The 13468-nt window shown below is 41.3% G+C and overlaps 1 protein-coding gene across 11 annotated transcripts in view; it reads right to left on the minus strand.

Moving 5' to 3' along the window:
• Window positions 1-13468, minus strand: part of PAK1 (p21 (RAC1) activated kinase 1) — a 151833-nt gene that overhangs the window by 55872 nt on the left and 82493 nt on the right. For all 11 annotated transcript variants that reach the window (XM_019037331.4, XM_055356869.2, XM_055356867.2 and 8 more), the window contains exons 3-4: window positions 2085-2185; window positions 1434-1581 (exon numbers count right to left, since the gene is read on the minus strand). In XM_019037331.4, the coding sequence (XP_018892876.1) occupies window positions 1434-1581; window positions 2085-2185 (249 nt within the window). The remainder of the gene's footprint in view (window positions 1-1433; window positions 1582-2084; window positions 2186-13468) is intronic.

Consider the following 13468-nt stretch of genomic DNA (forward strand, 5'->3'; position numbering starts at 1 on the left):
TAAACACAAACTCTAATTTCCTGACTAGAAAACTTTCCCACTCAGTAGCCCTCCAGCCCAATTCCTCCTTGAAATGACTCAGTCCCTCAATGGAGTAAGTGAGACAGACTCAGCGGGGCCAGACGAGAGGAAGGAAATACTGCTGGGCACATGCATGGCCCTCTCCTGGGCACCACCATAGCAGCATGAGTGAAGCTGCAGCCTGTCATCTCCACCATCTGTGCCCTTGAAACAAGCCAGATACTGGCTGGGGAAAGCATCCTTCAAAATTCACTAGTTCATCCTGGTTCTCACCTTCCCAACAATACTGCCATTTGAAGGAGGCAACATGAGTAAAGAGCCTAGAAATTAAAAGATTAGCCCACTATTAATTTAGCATATTAGAAAGGCCTTCTTTGGTTCTCACACCTGCAAAACAATGGAAAGCTGGTCCGCTGTGGAAGGAGAGCCTCCAAATAACATTATTAGGGGCAAGTAGTAAATTCAAAAGGTGACGTTACAGGAATTAGGAGACCTGGGTTCTAATCCCAATTCTGCTATTAAAAACACTCCGAAAAATATAGTCCCTTCTACCGAGGGTACATCTAAAGAAACTTATTCTTTATTGGCCTGTTTTTCATTTAACTAATAAAAATTAGTTCCCTGAGGAAGACATACATTAATGTTATTAAATAACTAATAATAATATTAACAATAATGATGACAATGATAGCTACATTTCCATGGTGATGTTTTACAACTTATAAAGAACTCTCACATCAATCAGCTCACTTATTTCTCACTATAACCTCTTTTTTTTGAGACAGGGTCTCACTCTGTTGCCCAGGCTGGAGTGTAGTGGTGTGATCCTTGCTCACTGCAACTCCACCTCCCAGGCTCAAGTGATCCCTTCTCCTCAGCTTCCCAAGTAGCTGGGACCACAGGGATGCACCACCACACCCGGCTAATTTTTGTATTTTTTGTAGAGACAGGGTTTTGCCACGTTGCCCAGGCTGGTCTCGAACTCCTGACCTCAAGCGATCCTCTTGCCTTGGCCTCCCAAAGTGTTGGGATTACAGGCGTGAGGTACTGCGCCCAGCCATTTCTCACTACAGCCTCTTGAGATAGGAATTCCCATTTTGAGATGCAAAGAAATGAAGTGACTGGTAGAACCTAGTAAGGGTCAGAATCTAGACCTTCTAGCACAAAACCTGTGTTCTCTCTATATAATACCATGCTATTTTTAAAAAAACGTGTGCAGTGACAGAGTGAAGACTCAAGTTTGATGCAAAGTCCATCATCTTGGCTGTCAAATTCCAAAATTCCACGTTAAAGTGCCACTTCCACTCTTTCCACTACTTTCTTCTCTCATCCCAGACCAATAGGCATGTGAGCTCTCCCACCCAGATTAAAACCATCTCTTGCTGAGGCTGCCCTGGACGCAGTTCTCATACCTGTAAAGCTCATGTATTTCTGGCTGTTGGATGTCTTCTTCGAGTTGTAAAACTCCAACACATCCAGAACAGCCTGCGGGTTTTTCTTCTGCTCCGACTTAGTGATATTTGATGTCTGAAGCAAGCGGGCCCACTGCTCTGGCATTCCCTGTAAGAGAGACATGCAAGACTAACAGGAAGGCACAGTCACAGGGGACCCTGAAAGAACATCAGAGCTAACTTTGACACTTGTTAGCAGCAAAAGATGCATTTATTAGTCATTCCTTTCTCTCTATACCCTCAGAGTTTACACAAGCCTCTTTTATAATCTTTCTCATTGAATTAGTCATTTCTTAAGATGTCTGCTACTTCACCAGGCTATACCTCCAGGATGGTAGGATAGGATGTTGTTCCTGCATGATCAGTGCCCCACACAGAGCCTGCTACCAAGCCTACCATTTAACAGAGGTTTATTATTTAAGGAACGGAGATGGAAAGGCTTCTCTGGATACAATTTTGGCGATGAAAGTGTCCCACTCATGAACGTGAGAAAATTGTAATCAGGGTCTCAGGCAAAGATAGAAGCATCAGGAAGATGAGAAAGGGTTGAATCTAACAGTGCACAGTCAGAACTCTAAAAGACTAAAGACCTTTCTGTGACCCAGGACTTACCGTAAACTCCCCTGTGACAGCATCAAAACCGACATGAATTGTGTGTTCAAAATCTGAAGGGAGAGAAATCTCTGGCCGCTCTTTCTCTTTCTTTTTATTTGCTGCAAGAGAAACAGGGAAAAGGAAATAAAAAACAGGAACATTATTGTTTTTAGGCTTATTTTAGCTCTTTATTGAGCTGTAGTCTCCTTGAGAGGGCAAAGTCTATCTATTAATATTTCACATATGTAGAAGAGCTCAGTTACGGACCTGGATTGGAGCAGATACTCAATGCATGTTTAAAGACTTAATTTCTTGTTGAACTAAAGTAAGGGAGGTGGCCGGGCATGGTGGTTCATGCTTGTAATCCCAGCACTTTGGGAGGCCAAGGCAGGCAGATTGCTTGAGTCCAGGAGTTCAAGACCAGCCTAGGCAACATGGCAAAACCCTGTCTCTGCAAAAATACAAAAATTAGCTAGACATGGTGGTGCATGCCTGTAATGCCAGCTACTTGTGAAGCTGAGGCAAGAGGATCATTTGAGCCCAGGATGTAGAGGTTGCAGTGAGCTGAGATCATGCCACTGCATTCCAGCCTGGGTGACAGAGTGAGGCCCTGTCTCAAAAAAACAAAAAACAATAAAATGGAGAGGCAAAAAGATCGTCTGTCAGAGTTAACAGTCCTGGTTTTACCAGTAACTAGCCAGTTGATATAGAGTAAGTCATCTTTTTTGTGAAGCCCTCCTTGATCTCTAGGCTGGGTGGTTCTTTACCCTCTCTGTTCCCACAGCACCCAATATATGTAATAGTAATTGACTATTATAAGTGTTTATCTTCCATACCAGACTGAATTCTAAGTGCAGAGGCCATGTCAATTTAATCACAGCTTCCCAGAGGCTAGCACACACCTGGACAAAGTAGGTGCTCAGACAGTAAGTGAAGAAAGGAAAAAATGACCAGACATTTAACTCAACTGGGCAAGGAGTTTAAAGAATCTGCCTAAGACACAAAAATTCTCTCCAGGGCAGGAATAAATGTTCATTTCAGCAGCTCTGGCCTGACTTTCACAACACTTGTTACCCAGCACCTGTGAACCTTATTTTAAAACCCTGCTGTCTGGGAGCTCAACACACTAACCAAAAGAAATTCTGAAGTTCTAACACCTCCACAGACCCAGCAAAACCCTGATAAAAGGTAGCAAAATGAGAAGGAAAAAACAAAAAGGTCTAGAGTTCAAGCCAGTTTCACCTCTACCTCACCACAGAGTGTGTGTGTGTGTGTGTGCGTGCGTGCGTGCGTGCGTGTGTGTGTGTGTGTGTGTGTGTGTGTGTGTGTAGAGAGAGACAGAAAGAGAGACCAGGATCTCTGCTTTCTCATCTAAACAAGGGAGAGGATGAGCTAGATGATCTTAAGGGTCCCTCAAGCGCCTACATTCTGTGAATCTATGAAAACAAGAACCTATGCTTCCTCAAAGCTCTGCAGTTAAGATTCCTTCCTGAGATGGCATCCCACAGTTTTAAATAGGTATTTCACATATATCATCTAATACAATCACCACAATCCTGAGGTAAGTTTTACCTGTAGATTAGAAAATTTGGGAACAGACTTGCCTACAATCATTAAGTAATTAAAATCCAAAAAGTCTGGCATCAAAGCCAAGGCTCTTCACATTCTATTTTACCTCCCCTAAAAAATTTCAAGTTGAATCAAGAAAACATTCTTCAGTGTAATAAGAAGAAATGACATTAAGAACTTGCCATGTATACAAACCATGATGTCAATATAGTATTTTTCTTCATTCTTACAATCCTACAAGATAGATATTACTACATTCTTACAATCCTATGAGATAAATACTACTACTGTCATTTTACAGATGAGGAAACTGAGTAATTTACTCATACAGCTACTGAGAGCTGGGATTTGAACCCAGGTCTGATTCCAAACATTCATTCTTCAGTATCTTAATGAGAACCATTTGCCTACATGCCAAGTGCTAGGGTTTAAGCTATTTATGCACTTGGCAATTTCCCTCTCAGAAACAGCTGCTTTGAGAAAGAGAAGGCTAAGGGGTATACCAGGGCCCCAAGTCAAGCAGTCCTTTATGACGTAAGTCCATCTGTCTTTCTCATAGCCAGAATGCACTGGAACATGTGGCAGGGCTTTGGAACTACTTTCTGTTTCTAAATTCCCTCTGATCTAGTCACTTAGGGAAGTACAATTATATTTGTGTTTTATTTCAATTTTTATTTTCTATATCTATGCATGTTTATACATTATTTCTATTATATATAATTGATACACTATATAATACATCACAGGCATGAACTGTCAAATGCATAAGAAACTTTGGTAAAGGAGACCCAAAAAGAAAGTTAGCTCAAAGCATGAGTGGTTTACAGAAAAGAGTTCCAGAGAAATGAAATCATTTAATACATGAACACACAGGGTAATGCTAAAGTCAGCTCCGCTTCTACTGAGCACTCTTTACCCTGCAACCTTTGAATATACCTCACACATTCCCACCTCCAACTTTTTGCTTGCTTTTTCTTCTCCTTGTTTGGAATGCTCTCTTCTTCTTCTCCCTATCTCAGCAATCTTTTAAAGACTGGCTCAGGTCCCACTTTTTCCAGGAAGGATTTCCTGACCTTTCTTCTTCCTGTTAATTCCCAAGACACTGAGTCTGCTACACCACCAAGCATCTAGTCATTTCCTATCTTATATAATTCCTTGCTAGTTTAAAAATCTGAAATGTAAGCTTCTTGAGGACCAAAATTACCACTTCCAATTACAATCACTGTACTTCTGAATTTCAATACAGCACATGGCTTACTTAGTTGAAGAACACTCTAGAAAATATTAGGGAATGGCCGGGCACGGTGGCTCACGCCTGTAATCCCAGCACTTTGGGAGGCTGAAGCAGGCGGATCACTTGAGGTCAGGAGTTCAAGACCAGCCTGGCCAACATGGTGAAACTCCATCTCTACTAAAAATACAAAAATTAGCTGGGCGTGGAGGCACATGCGTGTAATCCCAGCTACTCAGGAGGCTGAAGCATGAGAATAGCTTGAACCAGGAGGCAGAGGTTGAAGTGAACTGAAATTGTACCACTGCACTCCAGCCTGGGTGACAGAGTGAGACTGTGTCTCAAAAAAATAAAGAAAGAAAATATTAGGGAGTGACACTAGAGACCATGATCCCATTCCCTAAGGAAAGAGGCCCAGGGATGTAAGTTGACTTGTCCTGATTCACAGAGCACAGGACTGTAGTCTACCTGATCAAGTCTTTCACTCTTTATTATACCCCTGATCCCTACTGAGATTTGACTGGTATCAACTACTAACTGAAATAACAGTTTAACATAGATTAGACGCGGAGTACAAGAATAGCAATGACTTGGTTGAAGTGGGAGAGGAGAGAAGTAAAAGGAACGGGGAAATCTAGGTGGCAGGATTTAGCTTGGGTACTGTGTAATTTTTTTTTTTTTTTTTTTGAGACAGAGTCTCACTCTTGTTGCCCAGGCTGGAGTACAATGGCGTGATCTCAGCTCACTGCAACCTCCACCTCCCCGGTTCAAGCAATTCTCCCTGCCTCAGCCTCCCAAGTAGCTGAGATTACAGGCACCCGCCACCATACCCAGTTACTTGTTGTATTCGCAGTAGAGACAGGGTTTCACCATGTTGCCAGGCTGGTCTCGAACTCCTGAACTCGGGTGATCCACCCACCTTGGCCTCCCAAAGTGCTGGTATTACAGGCATGAGCCACCATGCCCGGCCTGGTACTGTGTAATATTTAGACTGAGTATTCACCAGTTGGAGATCACCAGCAGAAAACAGGATTCAAGAGGCAGGAATACAGGAGAGAAATGGAGAAGTCATACAGTCCCAGAGCCACCTGGAACCCAACTAATCCCTTCTTGGAAGTAACGATCATCCCCTTCACCTGTGTACAGCCCTTCACCAAGCTCTGCCAGTCACTGTCTCACTGGCTCATCACCACAAACCCAGGAGCTAAACAGCTGAGGTCAGGGAATTAAAAGAAATTTCTGTTAGTGGAAAGAATCTCAGAGGAAGGATTCAGTATTATTTTTGCCAGTAACTCACTGGGTGACCCAGGGAAAGTCTGAGTTTCAAGTCTTCAATCTGCAAAATAGGACAATGGTGCATGCTCTGTGTACAGAAGAAGGTAAGTAATAAACCACTCTTCTGGAGAAGATAATACCTGAAAGAAGTCATAAAGGATGAATAGGGGTTAGCCAGACCGAGATGGGAAAGGGCATTTCCAAAAGAAACAGAATAAGCAGAGGCTAAGAGAAGTAAGCAGTGTGATCTTTCTTCCATCTTTCCACCTGCTCAGCAAGTCAACCAAATTTCATAAACTCTTACCAGATTCACAAAGCACATGACTGCAGGCAGGAAGGCACTAAGAGCTTCGGACTGAGGGAAGACACAATGGAGAAAATAAAGCAAACCTAGGATCCTGATGGTCCCATATCCCAGGGATATAGTATCTCTGGGACTACTGCTGCAGTTGCAAATTTTTTATGATGACTAGAAGTATGTCTGCAGGAATCTGATGAAAACTTATGTCTACACAAAAACTTGTATGTGAATGTTCACATTAGCTTATTCATAACAGTCAAAAAGTGAAGGCAACCCAAATGTCCCTCAAGTGACGAATAGATAAAATGTAGTACATCCATACACTATTATTCAGCCATGAAGAGAAATGAAGTCCTGATCCATGCTACAACATGGATGAACCTTGAAAACATTATGCTAAGTGAAAGAAGCCAGTCACAAAGGGCAATATACTGTGTAATTCCATTTATATGAAATGTCCAGAATAGGCAAATCCATAGACACAGAGTAGATTAGTGGTTGCCAGGGGAGAAGGGAGAAATGAGGAATGACTGCAATGAGTATGAGGTTTCTTTCTGGAGTGATGAAAATGTATTGGAATTAGTTGTAATGGTTGTACAATCTTATGAATATACTAAAAACCATGGAATTGTACATTTTAAGATGGTGACTTGTATGGCATGTGAATTATATCTCAATTTTTTTTTAAAAAGTGAATGTAATTTACTATATTAAGAAAATAAAGAAGAAAATATATATAATCAATTCAATTAATGCAGAAAAAAGCATTTGCTGAAATGTGATATCAATCATGATTAGAAACTCTTAGCAAACTAGGATTACAAGGGAATTTACTTAATCTAATAAAAGGTAATTACCAAAAACTCTGGAGCAAACATTATACTCAATTCTAAAATGCTGAAAGCTTTTCCTGAGATTAAAAACAGGAGAAGGGTATTCCTCCTCACCACTTCTATTCATCATAGTACTGAAGGTATTAACCAGTGCAATTAGGCAAGAAAAAGAAGTAAAAGGAGAAGGATTACAAAGAAAGAAAAAGAACTATTACAATTTACAGATCATGTGCTCATGTACGTGAATACAGAAAACTCAATAGAAAAACCTTCATGTCTCTGAGTAGGTAAAGATTTCAAAAATAGAACCACAAAGCATTAGAAAGGAAATAATTAATAAATTTGACCATATTAAAATTCTATCTCACATCATGCCAAGCATCTGTCTAAGATTACAGGGGAATTTACTTAATCTAATAAAAGCTAAGAGCACAGTAGAAGATATTTGTAACATATATAACTGACAGAAGACTTATATCTAAATAAGGATTCCTACAACGATGTTAAGAATTCTTGGCTGGGCGCAGTGGCCCATGCCTGTAATCCCAGCACTTTGGGCAGCCGTGGCGGGCAAATCACCTGAGGTCAGGAGTTCAAGACCAGCCTGGCCAACATGGTGAAACCCCGCCTCTACTAAAAAATACAAAAATTAGCCAGGCGTGGTGGCAGTTGCCTATAATCCCAGCTACTTGGGAGGCTGAGGCAGGGAGAATTGCTTGAACCCAGGAGGTGGAGGTTGCAGTGAGCTGAGATCGCGCCACTGCACTCTAGCCTGGACAACAGAGCGTGACTGTCTCAAAAAAAAAAAAAAAAAAAAGAATTCTTTAAGTTACAGGAAATATATGTGCTTTGTAAACTAAAGAACTTTACAAACATGAGTTGTCATTAATATAAAAAACTGTTAGGTTTCTCAGCCCATTCATTAAGACAGAGAAACTGGTTGAGGTGAGAAAGAGGAAAGAATCATCTTGATTTCATGTATCTAGAGATCTTGGGATTGAGAAAATAAAGCGGGAAAAGAAGCTTCCAACCTCACCCATCCCAGCTTTAACCCTATCTTTGACCTAGACCACTTGGCTTTCTGATAGCATGGGAAATGAGGCTGACACTGCAAAATCCCATGTCTTGGTATAGCCATCAAAGTCTTAGCACAAATCACTGGCCTTTTTTAAAAAAATTATTTTTAAGCAGCACCTCTCATTGGCTCCACTGAGCTAATCTGAGCTCAAGGCAGTAAAACGTTCCAAACTTGGAGAGATAAACACTGACATAGTCCAATGTTAAAATTAACTTTGCTAAACTCTTCCCAAGCTCAGAGAATTCCACTTCGCTTGTGAAAATGCAGCCAGAAAAAGATTTCAAACTAAATGCTGAAAGACTTCTTAGAATAAACCAAAGGCTCCAGATCCTAACCACAGGAACCAGGCTTTCCCACATGGAATTCTGCAACTCAGCATCACCTATTACAGGCCCTCAATTACAGCTTCTCTTTCCAATCATTTATGCATCCCCCAGGCACATACTGAGGCCATGCTAGAGAGGTCAGCATTAGGTAATGCCCAAAGACATTCTACCCACTGGCAGCTCAAATCTCAACCATTACTACAGCCTACAGATCATTCTTCTTTCTCATCTCCCAAAAATCTCTCTAGAGACCCAAGAGAACTCCTCTAGAAATTCTGACTCCAAAGGTCTGGATGGAATGCAGGTATCAGTATTAATTAATTAATTAATTAATTATTTATTTTTGAGACAGAATTTTGCTCTGTCACCCATGCTGGAGTACAGTGGTGTGATCTCAGCTCACTGCAACCTCTGCCTCCTGGGTTCAAGCAATTCTCCTGCCTCAGCCTTCTGTGTAGCTGGAATTACAGGTGCCCACTACCACGTCCAGCTAATTTTTGTATTTTTAGTAGACACAGGGTTTCACCATGTTGGCCAGGCTAGTCTCGAACTCCTAGCCTCAAGTGATCCACCCGCCTTGGCCTCCCAAAGTGCTGGGGTTAAAGGTGTGAGCCACCACGCCCAGCCTTTTTTTTTTTTTTTTTTTTTTTGTAATGGAGTTTCACTCTGTTACCCAGGCTGGAGTGCAGTAGCATGATCTTGGCTCATTGCAACCTCTGCCGCCCAGATTCAAGCGATTCTCTTGCCTCAGCCTCCCGAGTAGTTGGGATTACAGGTGCCTGCCACCACAACCAGCTAATTTCTGTATTTTTAGTAGAGACAGGGTTTTGCCATGTTGGCCAGGCTGGTCTAGAACTCCTGACCTCAAGTGATCCGCCCGCCTCGGCCTCCCAAACTTCTGGGGTCACTTGCACCCCGCCCTGTATTTTTTAAAAGCACCATAAGTGAGTCCAACATGTAATCAGGGTTGAGAACAACTAAGAGAGATAGTTATGTTACAATGGAACAGATAATTTAGGAAGACTTAGTTCCATACTCAGCTCTCCTACTTTCCACTTGTGAGACCCTGAGCAACTTACTTTTCTCTAAGCCTTAGCCTCCCCAACTAAAAATGAGTTGTTGTAGGTATCAAATAAAACAATAAATGAGGTTTCCATTTTTAAAAAACAAACCTCCTATTTGTATTGCATTTTAGTTTAGAAAATGCTTTTATATCTACTATGTCAAATGACAAAAGCCTACTAATGATATAGGATGAATGGGAAGTGAGGATATTGGAATGAAATTAAAAAAATAAATCAGAGTTAACAAATGTCAGTGGCTGGACTCAATCTGTGTTATAAGTCCAGTTCCAGACATAACTCTATGCAGCTGGTATAAATGCTCAAATACTACATGAAGGGCATATACCACTTCAAAGACTACCAACACTGCTGTGTATCCTTATAGGACTAAGTTGAGTAGCTTACTGGTTGATCAAAGGCTCCAAACAAAAGAAAAACACCTCAGACTTCTTTCATTTTGATGTATGCATTAGTTATAGCCATCAAGGGTCTTAAAGCAAAGGGAAGAAACCTATGTGCCCAGGGCAAATATAGAAAATCTATAACCAAAGGATGAAAGATAGTTAGATCATTTTGCGAGAACTTCTTATAACTCTGTATGTTTTCTACCTCTATGCCTTCAGCCTACAGAGATGCAGTTTTGATCTTGAGGCTATGAGATGTATTTTCAGATCAGACTTAGCCTAAGGTTACTTAGATTTAGCCTAGGATTTTCTACAACTGTATCACTGAATAAAGTACTTTACAATGGCCTACTTTCTTTTCACCTATATAGACAAGCCTGATCTAACCACGCCTTTGCAATATCACATTTATGTAATTATAGGATTCTATTTTATTTTGTTTTTTGAGACGGAGTCTCGCTCTGTCACCCAGGCTGAAGTGCAGTGGCGCAATCTTGGCTCACTGCAAGCTCCGCCTCCTGGGTTCATGCCATTCTCCTGCCTCAGCCTCCCCAGCAGCTGGGACTACAGGCACCCGCCACCACGCCCGGCTAATTTTTTGTATTTTTAGTAGAGACGGGGTTTCACTGTGTTAGCCAGGATGGTCTCGATCTCCTGACCTCGTGATTCTACCCGCCTCGGCCTCACAAAGTGCTGGGATTACAGGCATGAGCCACCGTGCCTGGCCATAGGATTCTAAAGCTAAAAGAAACTGCACATGCCTACTGCTCTCTCTCCTTTTCTAGATGAAGGCACTGACGTCTACAGAGAAATAATTGACCCAAATCAGACAGCCAATTTATGGAAGAACCAATACTATAATCCCAATATCTAGACCCCCACTTTCCCATATAGCACATAAGATTGTCCCTTCAGGTTCCAATGATGTCTGAAGGCTCTGCTTCGATCTGCTGTTTCAGACTGGAATCTTCTTTTTTAAAAATCAGCTTTATTGAGATATAATTCACTTACCAAACAATTCACCCATAAAGTGTAAAATTCAATGGCTTTTAATATATTCAGAGAGCTGGACAGGTATCACCAAAATCAATTTTAGAACATTTCATCACTACAAAAAGAAACCCCACCCCTCTTAGTAATCATCTCCTAGTTTTAATTGCCTCTCCCTCTCTGCAGCCCTAGGCAACCGCTAATCTACTTTCTATCTATGAATTTACCAATGCTGGACATTTCCTACAAATAGAATCATACTATATGTGATCCTTTGTAACCGGTTTCTTTCACTTAACACAGCATTTTCAAGGGTCATCCATGTCATGGCATGGATCAGAACTTCATGTCTTTGTTACCAAATATTTCATTGTATGGATATTCCACATTTTATTATTTATCTATTCATCAGCTGATGGGGTATTTGGGTTGTTTCCGCTTTTTGGCTATTATGAATGCTGCTATAAACACTCATGTACTGCTGGTAACTCTATGTTTAACCTTTTGAGGAACTGCCAGACTGTTTTCCACAGAGGCTGCACCATTTTACATTCCCACCAGCAATTATGAGGGTTGCAATTTCTCCACATCCTCACTAACACTTGTTATTATCTTTTTTATTATAGCCATCCTAGTGAGTGTGAAGTGGTATCTCATTGTGGTTTTGATTTGCATTTCCCTGATGGCTAATGATTTGAGCATCCTTTCATGTGCTTCTTGGCCATTTGTATATGTTCTTTGGAGATATGTCTATTTAGATATTTTGCCCATTTTAAAATTACTTGTCTTTCGGTTGTTGACTTGCAATAGTTCTTCTTCACATATTTTAGATACACGTCCATTATAAAATATGTAATTTGGGAAATTTTTCTCCTTTCTGTGTGTTACCTTTTTGCTTTCCGGATGATGCCCTTTGAAACATACATGTTTTTAGTTTTGATGATGCCTACTGGATGAGAATCTTATTACCTTTCTAGTTTGAGTCAGCAAGAACAATTTAAACTTTTTAATTTAAAAAGTCCTCTTCCACTACATGTAGACACTTGGGCTGAAAGCCTATTTATAGAGATCAAGAACACTGGTTGATAAGATACAATATTAAAAATAAATACACATCTAAATTGAGGGATAAACAAAGTGGCTACATATGTGGAAGAAGATTGCAGGGCATTTAACACTGTCTCAGATCATAGCCCTTGTACCAAGGAAGTTGGCAGCTACTACATGAATGAATTAGTCAGGAAATCAAGGTTAAGCACCTTACCCATATCTTTTATTTTATTTATTTATTTTTTTGAGATGGAGTTTAGCTCTTGTTGCCTAGGCTGGAGTGCAATGGCACAACCTTGGCTCACTGCAACCTCCGCCTCCCGGGTTCAAGTGATACTCCCAGCCTCAGCCTCCTGAGTAGCTGGGATTACAGGCGCCTGCCACCATGCCCAGCTGATTTTCTGTATTTTAGTAGAGATGGGGTTTCACCACGTTGGCCAGGCTGATCTTGAACTTCTGACTTCGGGTGATCCACCCGCCTCAGCCTCCCAAAGTGCTGGGATTACAGGCATGAGCCACCACACCCGGCCTATTTTATTTTTTTAAGACACGATCTCACTCTGTCACCCAGGCTGGAGCGCAGTGGCATGATCACAGCTCACTGCAGCTTCAAATTCCCAGGCTCAAGCAATCCTCCTGCCTCAGCCTCCCAAGCAGCTGTTACTACAGGCACACACCACCATGCCCGACTCCTTTTTTTTTTTTTTTTTTTAAGTAGAGACAAGGTCTTGCTATTTTGCCCGGGCTAGTCTCAAACTCCTGAGCTCAAGCAATCCTCCCACCTCGGCCTCCCAAAGTGTTGGGATTACAGGCATGAGCCCCTGTGCCTGGCCTTCTTTTCTACCCAAACCCACCAAACCCACAGGGAAGGGAAGGTGAAGTAGAAGGATTCATACACATAACGATATAAGCCCAATGTACTCATTAAAAGTCCTTATTATTTCTCATTTCACTTGTACGACATTTACAATACATGAGATCTGCTTATAAGACATATCTATATAAAGACACTACAAATGCAATGTGTCCGAAATCATCATCTTCCCTGCTCTCCAATCACCAACACTCCTAATTTGTTCCTTCTTTCTATGTTCCCTATTGGGCTAATGACACTACCATCTACCATCTCCCCTGATCCGTAGTTAGGCAATTATATTTTTCTACAACATGAGATATTTTCCGCAATCCACCATTGTGCTTGTTGTATCTGCCCTACTGTTTCAGAATCTCAGTTCTGATTTTACCATGTAGTCTACTAGCTATGCCTCCCAGTTTCTATTC

The sequence above is a fragment of the Gorilla gorilla genome, chromosome 9, assembly GCF_029281585.2.
Source record: "Gorilla gorilla gorilla isolate KB3781 chromosome 9, NHGRI_mGorGor1-v2.1_pri, whole genome shotgun sequence".
NCBI classification, from domain to species: Eukaryota; Metazoa; Chordata; class Mammalia; order Primates; family Hominidae; genus Gorilla; species Gorilla gorilla.